Raw genomic sequence first — 17,721 nt, 5'->3', positions numbered from 1 at the left:
GGTATGATTTTTTTTTTGCCATGAACTCGAGTATATCCCCCAAAAAAGTAATTTTCTTAATTATGTCTCTTTCAAGCCCCCATCCTGCCTAATTATAGCAGCTGTACACACTATTCTTGGTAGGTTTAGTCAATCTAGCTTTATTAGGCAGTTTGGGGTTTTAAAACTCAGTCAAGTTACTATATTCCTCCCTGTTCTCTACGTTCCAGGTGACCTAGCTTATATAATGTCAAGCACTGGGGCTAAGGGACTGATCTACAGTCATCATCTGTCCAGGTTATCAACTCCTGAGATGCACATTGCCCATCTGCAGGCATTATCAACCCTCTACACCTGTCCTCTCAGAAGCCTTGGTTCCAGTCTTGTCTCAGACTCAGCAGATCATGCTGCTAACTGTTGGCAGCCTCCAACAGGTCAGTCAGCTTTCTCACGTTCATTTCTGCACACTGCTTAGAGCCATGGAATAAATAGGCTACTAGCCCCCACAGTCATCAAACTCAACAAGGACCCTACCTCAGGGTGTCACAGCCTTGATACAATGTGAAATCTCCCTATTCAAGGGCCAAGCACCGTGATGGCACAAAGAACTCAGCAAGGTGCAAGATCCCATGACTTCATGATGATAAAGCAGTACATTTTGAGAAGATCACAGGGAGAATGTAAGGATTGACCTATCTTAAAGGATGAGTAGGATTTACAATAGCTAAATAAAAGAACTTAATAGATATTTTGAAGAAAGTTGTAAAAACGTAGTCTGGAATGCTCAAATAAACACAATCAAAGTAGAAATTGTTAGAGAATTCAAATGTATCTGATCCAAGGTCTCATTAATAATTGATATGAGAACTGCCATTATGGTTATTTTTCATTCTAATACAAAGATAATTAGTCTGATTACCTTTCCCTTCGCATGTTTTTTGGGGAAAAGGAAGTAGCATAGGTAAAACAATGATTCTCCTTGATCGTATAATAAGTTCGTATCTCTTTAACAAAGACTGTTACCCAGGGAAGCCTTTCTCCAAGTTTATACTGCTGGTCGCTGGCCTCTGGCTGGTGGCTAAACATTAGAATGTGTTTTATCTGTTCTCCATGCCAGTATCTGCTAAGAACCAGAATGCTATCCAAAACTTTGAAAAATGACTAGTTAAACCCATATATATATGCTTTTAACAAAAAAATCAACACCCTTTGGGTTTCAGGGAATAAAAACTCTTAGTGAGTGCTAGTATTCTGGTAGCAGTAAAAATTTCAGGGAGGAATTCATAAGGGATGAGATATGTCGAAGGAGGCAAGTTACAAGTTGGAGAGTATTCAGATCCTAATGGAGGGTTAGAGCTGGGAGAGTCATTGGCCTTCCATCAAAAGGCAATAAAGAAACTGCCGCAGTCTGGACAGTAAGAAGTGCAGCTGCCCTCTCCAGATTCACTAAATGCAGAACTGAGTGAAGACTGACTATCCTCAAACCAGGTGACCTAATTCCTTCCTCAGTCATAACAACTGAGAGTTTTAAATTTTGCCTCTACTTGGGTCATCTGATTATTTATTACTTATGAAGCAGCATATATATAGCTAGTGTTTTGCTAACGCACAATTAATTAGGAAATCCTCAAAGTGCTTTGAAGATGAAAATTTGTGAGTGCTAAGTATTTTCATTAGACCATTATCATAAAGCACATAAAAGTTACAGGATCTTGTAAGCTACATAGGTGGAGAATGACTGTGCCACACGGCACTTGGGGAGAAGATGGCAAAGGGACAGCCTCTGCGGAGAGAGCAGGCATGGACCGTGCTGCAGTACAGGTGGGCTCAAGGGGGCTGGGCAGCAGGACGGCTTGCCATTACTCCTCAGGGAAATTTTCTGAAGGGACCAAATTAGTGAAAGTTGCTTTATTTGTATTTTAAAGTCTCAAAATGACCCTTTGTGGAAATAAAAGAAAATCAAGAATAATTAGGATGGATAAATTTTAGAGTCTGTTTTGCTTGGTAGTTTTTGTGAGAAATCTTTCCATCACAATTATAGCATTCATCAAAAGTATTTGTATAATTGCTGAAATTCCTGAAGTAAAATTGGGGGATTTACTTTTAAAAAGATAATTTCACTTTGAAAATTGAAAGAACACAGGATAGTTATATGTATCAGTTTCAATAGTGTGTGTCAATATAGAGACATTAATGCTTGCGTTCACAATATGCTTGCTATTTTACCTAACTGGTAGACAGAATTTTAGGTCTTAATATCTAATTATTGAAACAGCACATTGCTTCACTGCCACACATTTTTAGTAGTGTGATTTAACATTTCAGTTGGAAACAAAAACAAGAGAGGATTTTCTTTCTGTCCAATAGCAGTGCCATATACTTATAGATAGCAGTTGGCTCAAAAATTAAAGAAATGTTCTGACTGTTTCTGTGGGACACACAGATGGATAAATAATTTTTTATTCTTTAAGCTAATCAAATTAGCACACAGGAAAATGTTCACATGCACATTGCAGTCCTTCCTGTCACTTCAAAATGCATGCCTTGATAAACCTATTGAGCCTGACTCATTTTTTAACAAAATCTTTAGACAACTTTTCTGGTTTTGATATCTTGCCAATATTTAGATTCTAGGTGAACAGTACAAAATTGGGCAGAATGTAACTTCTCGATGAACAACTTTGTCATTTTACACATTCACATTAATATTTAGATTAATTAGCTGTAAGAGAACCCCTGAAATCTTGTCTCTTAAACTGTGATGTTAATCCATAAGATTTAATTAACAAAAACCAGTAAAAATGTTTGCTATTGGCTCTAATTAAGGTGTTTTTTGTCCATGTTAACTTGCTCAGCTCCTTATGCTCCATAAACAGTATGTGAGAAATGTGTAGATAGACTGTGGTTTCATCCTTTCAAGGAAATAATAATTTTTTAAGTAAAACTCTCTGGCAAGCAATACTTTCTGAAATTGCTAAATGATCCTCAGTATCATTACCACCTTACCATTATTACACCTGAATGGCTTCAAGATACACTTCGTTGATAGATAACACTGGAAAATTAAGGCATATTGCTAAAATCAAATGAAGTTTTTCTATTCCTCATGTCAACTCCCACCTAAGACCCCAATTCTGTTGAATAAGGGGTCTATTTTTCAACCAACATCTCATATAATAACACTATGAAAAAATTGAATTTAAATGTCTCACATTGTATTTTTAGAAAATATTTTAAAGAATCTGGATGCTGACAAAGTTTAATTTTCCTTTTGAATCTAGGAATTACACACACACACACACAAAAATTATACTCCAAGTTATTTGCCACATCAAATTTCATTCTCCACTTTCCACATTTTTTTTTGAGACTTATTCCATGGCAAGCTGTGTTAAGTAAAATAGGCAGACATACCCATGGGTATGGAAGGGGATGCTTTAGGATAATGCTCATTTACAGGAATTTGAGTTACCAGGGTTTTACCTCATCATTTAGTCTTTTCTTTTTCCAAAACTTTTGTACGCTGTTCTAGACTCAGTAAGCGAGTTGGTCATATTGAAAAGTGTTTTCTTCTAAACTTTTACATAGTAAGATGTATTTAGTGTTTTTTATTTTATTATCTACCAAAAGAGTTCATGAGCATCACAATTCCATGGAAATATTGAGAGATTAATTTTATGTGCAAGATGCACATATAATTTTGACAAAATAAATAGTCAAAGTTTTTTTTTAAGTAAAATGAAATTTCTAAAAAGATTAAGATTTCGAATATTACCTGCATTGGGGATCTAGTAAATATGTCTTCAGGGACTATCATCTATTCAGGGAATGACTAAAAAAATAAATTTTCTGATAGATATTTGATTTTGCAAATAAAATTAATGTGAATGTTTTAAACTAATCAACATTTAGTATAGTCATTTTGATGTATCTTGAAATACATATTAGAAACATCTTTCACACACACAAACGTACAAACATACCTACAATATTATATGTATGGATATATAGTATATAAAATATGATATGTGATATAAATAAAATATATGAAAATATAAATGTGAAGTATTTATATTACTGTAACCTAATATATATGTGTGTATATATATATACACCAAACATAAAACATCAAAATATATTATGTACTGAATTGTGTCCCCTCAAACTTCATATATTGAAGTCCTAACAGCTGATACCTCAAAATGTTACTGTATTTCGAGATAGGATCGCTAAAGAGGTAATTAGGTTATAAGATATGTCATTAGGGTAAACCCCAATCTAATATGACTGCTGTTTTATAAGAGGAAATTAAAACATAGATATGTGCAGAGAGAAGACAATGTGTTGCCATAAGGAGAAAAAGTCATCTATAAGCCAAGGACAGATGCCTCAGAGGAAACCAAACATACTGAAACATTGATCTCAGATTTCTAGCCTCCAGAAGCCTTCTGAAGGGTCTTTTGATTAAAGTATTAAAAGGCAGACCTGAGCCCTAAAATAGTCGTAGTTACTTTAGATGTAAATAGTCTAAGTATACCATTAAAAGACAAATATTAATAGCATGGATTAAAAAATATATCCCAATCATATGTTGTCTACAAGAATCTGACTTTAAATTAAACAATATAGGTAGATTTATAGTAAAAAGTTTACAAAACAGCCTATCATGTAACATTATTTAAAGCATTACTCAAAGGAAAGCAGAAGGTGGCTATATTAACACTGGATAAAGAAGTAGACTTCAGAGCAAAGAAAATTACCAGAGTGGGTAATTTACAATAATAAAAGAGTCAATCCACCATGACAACATACCAATCCTAAAACTGTATGTACCAAACAGAGCAGCAAAATATGTGAAGAAAAAAACAAAATAAATAAAAAATTCAAAATTATAGGCTTCAACATTGCTTTCTAAATTGTTGAACATCTATACAGGAAAACAAGATATAGAATAACTCAACAGTGCCATCATCAACAGGCCCTTAGTGTTTACAGAAAATTCCAACAACAGCAAGACATGTTCTTTTTAAGGGCCCATGGACCATGTGGCAATATATATCATATTCAGTGCCATGAAACAAAATTGAACAAATTTAAAAGAATTGAAGAATCATATATAGTATGTTTTACAACCACAGTGGAACCAAACTAGAAGTCAGTTTTTAAAAAAGGAATATCTCAAAACACTTGGAAACTCAACAGCACATTTCTAAGTAATCCATAGATCAAAGAGAAATTCTCAGTGGAAGTTTAAAAAAAAATACATAGAATGAAAATGTAAACGAACACATTGAATTTGTAAGAAATAGCTGTAACAGTGGTGAAATGGAAACTTATAGCATTAAACGCATGCATTAGAAAGGAGTAAAATCTCAAATCAATAAGCTCTCACTGCAAGAACTTAGAGTAAAAGAGCAGCAGAAGGATGGAAATAACAAAGATAAGCACAAAATTAATGAAATGAAAACAGAAAAATAAGAAAAAATAAAACAAAATAATGGTTCTTAGAAAATATCAATAAAATTGGCAAGCCTCTGGAAAACTGACAAAAAAGAGAAAACAAAAACTACCAATCTCAGGAATTAAACAGGGGCTATATATAGCTACATACATGTAAACATCAAAAGGATAAGGGAATACTACCAAAAACTGTACACAGATAAATTTGACAATTTAGACAAAATTGACCAATTTTTTGAAAATCACAAACTATCCCAACTCAAACAATATGAAACAGATCACTTGAACAGACTCATAACTATTAAGGAGATTGAAACTGGAATTTAAACATACACCCATTAAAAAATCTAGTGTGGTTTATGCCAGGGGTGCAAGGCTGTTTCAATATTTTTTAAAAAGTAATATATCCACCGTATTAACAAACTAAAGAAGAAAAGTCACATATCACTGTATGTCAAAAAGCATTTGACAAGATTCAACACTATTTCATGACAAAAACTCTAGGAAAAATAGGAATAGAGAGAAACTTTCTCAACTTGAAAACAACATCTGTAAAAAACTTACAGATAGCATAATTAATGGTGAAAGACTAAATGCTTTCCCACTAATATCAGGCATAAGACAAAAATGTCCACTCTCACGACCCTTATTTAATATACTGATAGAAGTTTTGGCCAGAGCAATCAGATAAAAAAAGGAAATAAAAAGCATACAGATTAGATAGTGATAAATAAAACTGACACTATTTGTCAATGGCAGATTGTCTACATAGAAAATCCCAAGGAATCTTGAAGAAAAAATAAAAAACAGAACTTCCTAGAACTAAAAAGTGAGTTCAACAAGTCATAGGATGCAGGATAAACTGAAAAAATAGATTGTGTCTCTATATACTAGCAATGAATAATGGACTTTGAAATTAAAACATAATACCATTTACAGTTGCTAAAAAAAAGAGAAAGGACTTTAAATGTAAATCTAACAAAATATTTATAGGATTCGTATCCTGAAAACTACACAACACTGAAGGAAGAAATCAAAGATCTAATCAAATGGAAAGACTATGTTCATCGATTAGAAGACTCAGCATAACAAAGATGTTAATTATCTCCAAGTTGATATACAGTTTTACTGCAGTGCCTATCAAAATCCAATCAAGGTTTTTGTTTAGATATACACAAGATTATTTAAAGTTTATGTAGGCAAGCAAAGAAACTAGAAAGCTAAAAACACATTTTCACAAAAAAGATGGAGTGGCAGGAATCAGTCTACCTGATTTTAAGACATTATATAGCCACAGTAATGGAGATTGGGTAGTATTGAAGGAAAAAAAGACACAGATCAGAACAGAAGAGAACTCAGAAATAGACCCATGTAAATATGCCCAACTGATTTTTGACAAGGGAACAAAAGCAAGTCAATGGAGGAAAGATACCCTTTTCAGCAAATGGTGTTGGAGCTATTAGCCGTCCAAAGGAACAGAAATTAACTTCAACCTAAGATTCTTACCTCATATCAAAGTTAATTGTCCGTGAATTATGGCATAAAATACATACAGTTTTTAGAGCAAAAAAGTCAGAGAAAATTTGGCATCTAGGTCTAGGCAGAGTTCTTAGATTTGACACCAAAAATACGATCCATAGGAGAAAAATTTGAGAAATTGGACTTCATCAAAATTTAAAAATTTTTCTCTGTGGAAAGCTATTAAGAAGGTGAAAAGACAAGCTTAGAAACTGGGGGGAAATTATTTGTAAAACACAAATTCTACAAAGGACTAGTATATAGAGTATATAAGCAATTCTCAAAACTCAATGATTAAAAAAAGGACAATCCAATTATTAAATAGACAGAAGATATAAACAGACATTTCAGAGAATAGAGGATAACAAGCACACATGTAAAAATGTTCATCATTAGTCAATGCAAATTAAAACCAAGAGAGATATCTCTGCATCCCTATCAGAATGGTTAAAATTAGTGATAAGAAATGTTGACAAGGATGCAAAGAAGCTGGATCACTTACGCATTGCTGGTAGAAATACAAAATGTTGCAGTGACTCTGGAAAACAGTTTGGCAGTTTCTTAAAAAGTTAAACATACAACTACCATATGACTTAGCAGTTGCACCTCTGGACATTTATCCCAAACAAATGAAGACATATTCATGCAAAAACTCCTATGTATATAGCACCTTTATTCCTAACAGCCAAAACATGCAAACGATCCAGATGTCATTCAGTGAGTAAATGATTAAACAAACTGTAGTGCATCTATACTATGAATTACTTCTCAATTTAATTTTTTTAAAAAAAGGACTATTGATAATATATAACAATCTGAATGAATTGCCAGAGAATTTTGCTGAGTAAGAACAAAATTCAAAAGGTTTCACATTTTATTATTCCATTTATATAACATTCTTGAAATAAAACTGTACAAAAGAAGAACACATTAGTGGTTGCCAGGATTAAGGAGGGCAGTGGGACTGGAGGCAAATGGATGTGACTTAAAAAAGGGCAACACGAGGGACCTTTGTATGAAAATCTTGCTATCTTAGTATCTTGGCTGTATCAATGTTAACATCCTGGTTATAATACTGTTTTGCAATTTTTACCATTGGGGAAAACTGGATGAAATGTATGAGGGATTTCTCTGTATTATTTCTTACAACTGCATGAGAGTCTAATTATCATGAACTAAAATGTTTAAAATATTTGAAAAATACACACACTTCTCTTAGGTAGAACATCCAATAGGACAACAGACCCAGTACCTTCAATAAGTCAGTATACAAAAAATCTTAGAAAGGAAGCAGAGTATGCAAGTTATTCTAGATTAACAGAGACATAAGAGAAATAATAACCAAATGTAATGTGAAGCTTTTGATTTGATTTGTGTTCAACAACAACAACAGCAAATTGTAAAAGGCATTTTGAGGACATTCTGAGAAAAAGAAACACTTGAATATGAACTTGGTATTAGAGTATATTAAGGAATTATTGCTAATTTCATTAGAGATGATAATGGTCATTTTTTCAATGCCCTTATTTTTTGGATGGAAAAAATCTAAAGTGATTTTTCCTTTGTGAACGTCATTATATAATTATTTTTCTATGACTATTTTAAATTGCTTCAGAAAAACAGAGGAACTCTTGCAAAATGTCCACAGTTTTTAAATCTATGTGATGGATAAATTGAGGTTTATTAAACTATTCTCTCTACTTTTAAATACATTTTAAATCATCCATATTAAAATAAAACCTCTCTTGATCCCATTTCCTTCACCATGTATATACTCCCACTTCTTTACTCACCTTTTCAGCAAAATCTTTGAAAGTGATCAGTGGTCACTGTCTCTAACTCCTCTGCTTCCATTCTCTTTCAAACCATCTCTAACCATTCTCATGCCCCTTCCACTCCTAAAACTTCTTGCACAAAGTCACCAATTACCTCTATAATGCTAATCCAATGGTCGATTTTCAGTACTCACTTGCTCTTCTTATTTATGAGCCATCAGCAACATCTGACACATTTGATCCCTTATCTAATCCTTCATGCACTTCTGTTGGCTCCCAGGACATCACTTTCTCTTGATTTTCCTGCTACTCACTGTTGCGTCCTCTCAGTCTCCTTTCCTTAGTCTTTCTCTTCTCCTTGATCTCTTAACATGGGAGTGTTTCAGCAGCCATCTCTTGGTCTCCTTCTCTAGCTACACTTACTTCCTTGATAATCTCATCTAGTCCCAGAGCCTAATCTATATGTTGAGGAATGTCAAATGTATATCACCAGCCCAGACCTCTATCCCAAACCCCAGACTTGCATATCCAACTTGCATCTCCACTTGAATGACTAGTGAACATCTAAAGCATAAAACTGAACACATAATCATTCCCTCAAAACCTGCTGTATCAACAGCCTTCCCATCTTTGATGATAACTTCCTCCTTCACATCCTCAAGCTGAAGAACTGGAAATCATCCTTGACACCTTTTTTCCACTCGCATTCCACCAATTAATCAGAAACTCCTATCAACTCTATATTCAAAATATATTCAAACTTCAACCCCTTCTCATTTCCTCCCCCTCCACAACTCTGTGCCAAGCCAACTTCATCTTGTGCTTCAATTATTATAATCATTTTTACTCTTGTTTCTCTTTTTACCACCCTTATTCTCTATAATTAACTTTCCACAAACCAGTCAGAGGGATCTCATTAAGAAATTAAGCCAAATTATCACAGTCTTCTGCCTAAAACCCTCCAAAGCTCACATTTAACTCAGAGGAAAAGAAAAGCCAAAATTATTACAATAACCTACAAGTCCCTAGATGGTCTGGGCCCTGTTACCACTAAGAATTACTCCCTTACTACTTTTCCCCTCATTCACTGCTCTAGCCACACTGCCCTCCCAACATGCCCCTTCCTTCAGGGCCTTTATAGAGTTGTTCCCTCTGCCTGGAACATTCCAGTTATCTGTACAGCTAACACCATCATCTGTTTCCAGTCTATTCGGATTTTTCCTTCTCAGTAGGCCTTATCTGACCACTCTGTTTGATTTTGTATCTCACAGACCCACATTCCTGATCTTCTTCACCTATTTCTACTTTTCCTACAGCACTTAATATCTTTTTACCAGTTATGTATTTTATGTATTAATTATACTTTGTTTGCTGTCTGTCTCTCCCTCAATAAAATGTAATCTCCATAAAGAAAGAGATCTTTGTTCCTACAACTGTGTCTAGTAGGTCATCTATAAATATTTGCTGAATGAGTGAATATTTAGTATTATATTATTTATATGTACTGAAAAATAAGCAGGACAAATATTAATTCACTAGTTTTACATATTGATTTCCAGGCTCAGCAATCCATTGAATCCATAATTAATGTAAAACAATACATTTTTAGACTTAATATTAAGTCCCTATTTACTTCTGAGAGTATCCTGTATTTTGCTCATATTAACACTTGCTTCCCTGTCCTTTCTGCCCAGAAGACCAGAATCAAACACAAAAATGAAACTCACAAGGTGTGGAAAGATTACCTTGGGTATATTAATGATGGTTATTGCTGCAGTAATCATTGGACTGATTGTTTATTTTGTCACTTACGGTGAGTACTCAGTATGTCTGACTCTTTAATCCCACAGAATTATTGGTTCTATCATTGGAAAAATTCGGAATTTTGAAAAATGAGAGAAAGAAAGGAATCAGACAAGATTATTAGACAGAGAGAATTTCTTATGTTTAAGACATTTAAAGAGACTGTTATTTAGAGACCTTTGGTTCAGGGCATACTAAACCCAAAGATTTGGTGTATTCTTCTTTTTTTTTTTTAACTCCTGGTAAAGATTTAGGTTCTGGGAATACATTACTAAATCAAGTAGTCACAGTCCCTACCTTTGCTGAACTTACAACTTTCTGAAGAGATAATCAGTGAGTTATCAAGAAGCCTTGAATATGAGATTCTAAACTAAGATTTCTTATTCCAAAGCCTGTAATTTTTTCTCTATACAGAATTCTCTTCTCATAAAATTCTTTCTAGACAGAAGAGTATTCCCTATTACTGAGGGATGAAATTTAAAAGATCTGTACAAGTTTTTCTATATATTTTGTATACAATAAAAAAAATTACGGTATCCTCAAGATCGATTTTTCTTAAAAATAGCTCTTTGTCCAAGTTCTCTGTCCTATTTTTTATTACTTTCTTTAATCCACCCTTTCCTATCCTTTTTAAGGATGAGGGCCTTTTTATAGGAAAAAAATTTTTTTCCTATGTTCACACAAGAAAATACTTTGTTGATTACAAAATAATGACAAATAAGGAATATAAATTTAGTAATTCTTTTAAGTTAACCTATAATAAATCACAGCTACATATGTTTGAAAATCAGTAATACATATATGTACAAAAATCCTTTATTAAGTCTAAGTTCAATTCCTGGTATAGATATAATTTTCCCTAGAATCATCTTCTGCCACCCTACTTTTATCCTGTATAATTCATGGCCTACAAAATGGGAACTACTGCTTTTTAAACCATGGCAGTATTTTCTGGAAAAATACATTTAGAAAGGAGGCTTTCTGGCTAAATAAACATCCATTTCAGTTTTTATAAAAGGAAAAGGATTTACATAGAGTGAAATAGAATTGTACACAGTGGAGTAAAGAGGCCATCTCCCCTTGGGAGTAAGACTAAGTGTCTTAATACTATCTGTTTCATCTTCCATAGACAGAGGCTGTTTGTGTGAACAGTCTTTAGGTAGATTATAATGCCAGCTGTTCCCTGGCCAAACCAAGAGTCATAGTTGTAGCATATGCCTATAAACCTCTGAGTAAGAGGTGCTCACTCAAGACACAGAATTTGCTGCCTTTCATCAAAGGTGTAAAAGTGCCAGAAACTGGAGTTAAGAAAAGGATATTTGAAGCAGTTATCTTTGAAGATAGGTGTGCTGTGATTTCTCATACAACACAGCCACCCTGATATGTGAAGAATGGGTGATGTTTTCCCCTTTACTTCAAACTGAGAGATGGCCCTTGGAAGAGAGACCATTATGACCCTAAGAAGACTTGCAGATCCTAAAAAACAGTGCACTGGAATCTGACTCACACATGGAATATTCAAAGGGCAAGAAGCTTGTTGCTTGTTTAGCAAAGTGAAGAGGAGGTGGTATCCTTGGGCAGTTTGAACAACCGAAGTCTCCGAGACAAATAATGCATAAAATGTTTGCTATGAAACACATATAGACCACCCAGAACAAAACCCCATCACCTTAGGTCCTTCATAAGAGGCCACCTTGAAGGGTGATCAGATCTTAAGTTAAGGAGTGGGAAATATCTCCAGCTGCCTAAATGCTGAGGAATGAGTAAACTCAATCTGGAACTGTTACAACTAAGGGAACTATAGTTGATAAGTCTCCAGCAGTGAGTGGAAAAGGAACGTCAAAGTTCAGGAGGAAAAAAAAACTAGAAATGAGTAAGTTTTAAATAGGTACTAAATTACTAGAGCACAAAAGCTAGATGCCCAGTTCTCAACCATTGAAGTAACCACCTAGAGGGGTCCAAATCCAGCTAATTAAGTAGAAAAGGAGGACTAGCAGGACTAAGTGAGTAAAGAGCTTGAAAAGGGAAATATCTCAACTTTAAATCAAGTTCCAATTTTGATTATTAGAGTAGACCTGGGTGTTTTAATTTCTAAATGGAGATCATGTTTTGTGATATATATGTGTGACCATAAGACTTTTTAATACTAAAGAATTAAAATAAAATTGTTTTATGGTTATATCCTATGAAGTATATGTGTTTGAAATACCAGTTTATACATATTAGTATGTAATACAAATATATACCTTATATATTATATGCATATTATTGCATATATTTTATATATAATATATAATATACATAATCACCACCTGCAGTTTATTCTAAAACAATTAGATACAGATATTTTCAGTGGGCCTAGGACAAATTACTTATGTGAGAAATGAATATGAGTTCTAATATATTTAAGACTCACTCTTAGAGTTAGTCATGGTAATATCTATTACTGACAAATTATAAGCTTTAATGGCTTATAAAAATTTCTAAAAAGGGAAAAATCCAAAATTAAATACTTCTGCATCAGAAAAATAAGTAATTTTTGTTAATAAGTAGGTTTTCTCAAGTCATAGTAAACCTGTAGAAACAGGAATAGAATCTCCTGGACTGGATACTTCAGTGGGGCTTCCAAAGTCCTAGATTTTTCCTTGACTTTTTAAAAGTTATTGGTTTTCACCTTAAGGCCACCTACCTGCTGCTACAATATCTTGTAACAACTAAAAAATTAAATCAGAAAGATCTTTTTAAGTATCTATATGTTTGTCACTAAATAAACAATAAGCAAATTTAATTCTTTTTATCCAGATGCTTTGGCATCATTTAGAGGCAGCCCCATGATGCTCTTCTTTTGAATGAGGCCTCCAGCACTGTTTTAAAATTTTCTAGTTCACTATCCTGGACACAAAACGTGCAAGCGACTAGCCATCTCCTCACAATAACTATTTCATTTGGGCCAGTAACTAGTTAAAAAAGGGCAGTTAGACAAACCAAAGCAAAGCACAAGTATTCACTCCATAACACCTACCTTTTTCTACTTTACATAACCCTATGTGATGAAAATGTTGTGTTGTCTATTTGGTTAACTTTTTAAAAGATGATAAACAGATAGGTAGATAGACAGATAGATAGATAGATAGCCTTATTCTTTCTCCCATCCTCTCCGAAACTGGACACAGATTCAACTTAACAAGCCATTTACTGGGTGAATACCATGTACATAATGGCAGGTAGTGGCTGGGCGTTATAATGGGAGTATAGCAGTAATGGAGGAGAGTTTCTGGAGTGTCTCTCTAGTCCTTGTCCTAAAGTGCTCAGCGTCTAGAGCAGGGTCAACACACTTTTCCTGTAAAGGCCAGACAGTATATATTTTCCTCTCTCTGGGCCACCATAGTCTTTATTAGAACGACTTGAGACTACTGTTGTGATGCTGAAGTAGCCAATATGTAAACAAGTGAATGTAGTAGCTCTTTTCCAATAAAACTTTATTTATGGTCACTGAAATTTGAATTTCAATAATTTTCACATGTCACAAAATACTCTTTTGACTGTTTTCAACTTTTAAGAAATGTAGAAAACCTTATTAGCTCACAGGCCATACAAAACTAGGCAGCAGGCTACATTTAATAGTTTGCTGATCCCTGATCTAAAGTAATACATTTTAACCCTGACTGCATCGTAGCACAGTAGGATTGAAGGAGCCTGGGTCCCTGACACCTTAAAGTGACATACTGAACCTGGGTTACTGACCTCTGAACTTATTTGTCTCTGAGTCTCGTATGTGTACCTGTCTCCCTTTAGATCACTGGTTCTCAACCTTGGCTGGACATCAGTACCACCTGGGGAGTTTTTATAGTTACAATTTCCATTCCAGACAGCATCTTTGAGTGGAGCTTGTGTACGAGTATTTTTGAAACAGCTTTCCAGGTGATTCTAAGGTGCAGCCATGGAGGGAATTGCTCAAGACACATCAGAAGTCTCAATGGAGAAAACAAAGAGAAGGCTCTGGAATATAGGGGAGAAGTGTTCTAAAGAGCTAAACTTGACTGTCACAGGAATTAAAAAAAGAAGTTGAAAACAAACTTAGTAGGCAGAAACGCCAGAGGTACAGAAGTAAAATTTTACATCTTCTAAAACCATGGCATTTCAAGAGGTAAGGAGGACATAGTCCCTGACCAAGGGCACAACATTTACCTTAGAATCTGCTATTTCTTCCTCTTCCTCTTTCTACTCTAGGTTCATTCCTGAGGTAAGATTATGTGGGTAAATAACACCTGCATCTTAAGAATTTGCCTTAAAGGCACTGGCACAGATGCTTTACCTGCTTCACCATGGCCACAGACAGAAGGGCCTTGAAATTCAGGAAACTCCACTCTTCCCTGTCTCAGAAGAGATTCAGGAACAATGAGTTCCTGTATGGAGAACAAGCTTTGAGTTTCTCCTTCCCTGTCTTTCAGGGACCCTCCCTTCCCACAGATACCCCAATATTCTGCTCCACAATAGCTAATGTAGGCTGCACTGACCTGCCTCTACCAGACCCACATCCAGCAGACCCTGTTATCTTCCCTTGAAACAAAGCCTGGACTCAACTCTCATAAATATGCTTGAGAGCCCTCATACCTAACTCTGACCTCACCTTGGAATCACCTGGAGCACTTAAAACAACATCGATGTTCCCCCTGAGACCGATTGACAGAATCTATAGGAAAGGGCATAAATAATGATAGTTCTTAAAAATCCACATGGGATTTTTTTTAATTGAAGTATAGTTGATTTACAACATTGTGTTAATTTCTGGTGTACAGCATGTGATTCATTTGTACAAATATATTTATATATCCTTCATATTCTTTTTCACTATAGGTTATGAGAAGCTGTTGACTATAGTTCCCTATGCTATACAGTAGTCCAAGAAGTTAATAAAACCTAATACTGTCTTAATGCCCTAGATTTTCAACCCCAATTTCCTAATAGAAAAATTAAAAGCTGTACAGTATTTATGAATAAAAATATATAATAATAAAAACATTATATGTTCCTTTGGAATTTTCTTTTTGCAGCTTTATTGAGATATAATTGACATGTAACATTGTGTAAGTTGAAGGTGTACAATGAGTTGATTTGATACAATTACATACTGAAAAATTGTTACCACCATACACTTATATATTACAAAATGATTACCACAAGATACTTATATATTATTTCAGATGTTTCATTGTTGTTGTATAGAAGCACAGCTGACTTTGTATCTGGCAACTTTAGTGACTCAATTAGTTTTAAGAATTTTTTTTGGTGGAATCTATATGATTTATCTATATATGAGTGCATTCAGATGCAAATAATGACAATTTCCTTCTTCCTTTTTGATTTGGATGCCTTTTATTTCTTTCTCTCCTCTGACTGCTCTGGCTAGGACTTCCAGTACTATGTTGAATAAGAGTTTTGAGAGTGGGCATCCTTATCTTAATCCTGACCTTGGAGAAAAATTTTTCAACCTTTCACCCTTGATCATGATACTGGCTGTAAGTTTGTCATATATGGCCTTTATTATGTTAAGGTTTGTTCCTTTCAGACCCAATGGGTTTTTATAACATGAAAGGATGTTGTATTTTGTCAGATGCTTTTTCTACATCTCTTGAAATGATCACGTGATCTTTATTTTTCTGTGCTATCAGTAGAAAAGTCTCCTCTTTCATTTCTGACTTCAGTTGAGTCTTCTCCCTTTTTTTCTGTTAGTCCAGCCAGCACTGTGTTAATCTTGTCTATCTTTTCAAAAAAAAAAACTTGATTTTTTGTATTATTTTTCTGGTCTCTATTTCATTTGTTTCTCCTCTGATTTTGTTATTTCCTTCTTTCTGGTGACTTTGGGCTTAGTTTGTTCTTCTTTACCTAGCTCCTATAGGTGTAAATTTAGGCTTTTCATTTGAGATCTCGCTTTTGTCTTAATGTAGCTGTTTGTCACTATAAAATAACCTCCTAGAACTGTTTGGGGTCATCCCATAGATTTTAGTATGTTGTGTTTCCATTTTAATTTGTTTCAAGATATTTTTAAATTTTTTTTTCAATTTCTTCTTGGACCATTGGTTCTTCAGGAGTACGTTATTTAAATTCCATATATTTGTGAATTTCCCAGCTTTACTCCTGTTACTGATTTCTACTTTCATTCAATTATGGTAAGAGAAGATAGTTGGTATGATTTCAACCTTCTTAAATTTTCTAAGATTTGTTTTGTGACGTGTCATATGATTTATCCTGGAAAATGTTCTGTGAGAAAATGTGTATTCTACTGCTGTTGGATGGAATGTTCTATATTTGTTTGTTAGGTCCATTTAGTCTAAAGTGTGGTTCAAACCAACATTTCTTTGTTGATTTTCTCTCTGGATGGTCCATCCATTATTGAAAATGGGCTACTGAAGTTTCCTACTATTATTGTATTGTATCTCTTTCTTTCTTTAGGTCTGTTAGTGTTTGCTTAATATATTTAGGTGCTCTGGTGTTAGATGCATCTATACTTCTGATTGCTATGTCTTCTTGATGAATTGATCCCTTTATATTATATAATATTATATATAGATTATATTATATCATATAATGTATATATGTAATATTATATAATGACCTTCTTTGCTTCTTATTACTATTTTTAGCTAAAAGTCTATTTTGTCTAAGTGAAGCTACTTCAGCCTGAGTATTATTATTTTTGTCATCTTTGCCAGTGTAATCCAAACAAAATGCTATCTCATTTTACTTTGCTTTTTTTTATTATTTGTGAATGTATAGGAAGGATTTTTCTAAATAACTAACTAACTGTAACTACTCACATGAAGAATTTCATCAGAATGTTACAAAATGATTTTACCCCCCCTTCCCTTTCTTCTCCCTTCTTTCTCTTTCTCACCTCTTTCTTCCCCTTTCAGTTTCTCTTGCTCTCTCTCTGACCAACCCTTTCTTTCTCTTTTTTTCTCTCTCTCTCAACGTGCCTTCCCAGTCTATGGACTGCAGGGGTGCAATGGGACCTGAGGAAAGCTACAAGAAAAAATTTAATTCTACTATATTTGACATATTAAAATAATACTGTCCAGCCTCGCCCTCAACTTTTTCCTTCACTTCACTTTTCTAAAGTTGTACATTTGATTTCTTTGTTCTGTTTACTTAAATTGCAATACTTACAAGTCATGCCTCATTGTCC

General features: G+C 34.2%; 1 protein-coding gene across 1 annotated transcript in view; it reads left to right on the top strand.

The window, feature by feature from the left end:
• Positions 1-335: 335 nt before the first annotated feature.
• LOC102536958 (transmembrane protease serine 11C-like) overlaps positions 336-17,721 on the top strand; it is a 58,860-nt gene continuing 41,474 nt past the window's right edge. The window contains exons 1-2 of the mRNA XM_072940873.1: positions 336-413; positions 10,430-10,545. Of these exons, the coding sequence (XP_072796974.1) occupies positions 10,449-10,545 (97 nt within the window). The 5' untranslated portion in view covers positions 336-413; positions 10,430-10,448. The remainder of the gene's footprint in view (positions 414-10,429; positions 10,546-17,721) is intronic.

The sequence above is a fragment of the Vicugna pacos genome, chromosome 2 (assembly GCF_048564905.1).
Source record: "Vicugna pacos chromosome 2, VicPac4, whole genome shotgun sequence".
NCBI lineage: Eukaryota > Metazoa > Chordata > Mammalia > Artiodactyla > Camelidae > Vicugna > Vicugna pacos.
The sequence above is the reverse complement of the archived record's forward strand: the minus strand, read 5'-3'. Positions and strand labels throughout refer to the sequence as shown.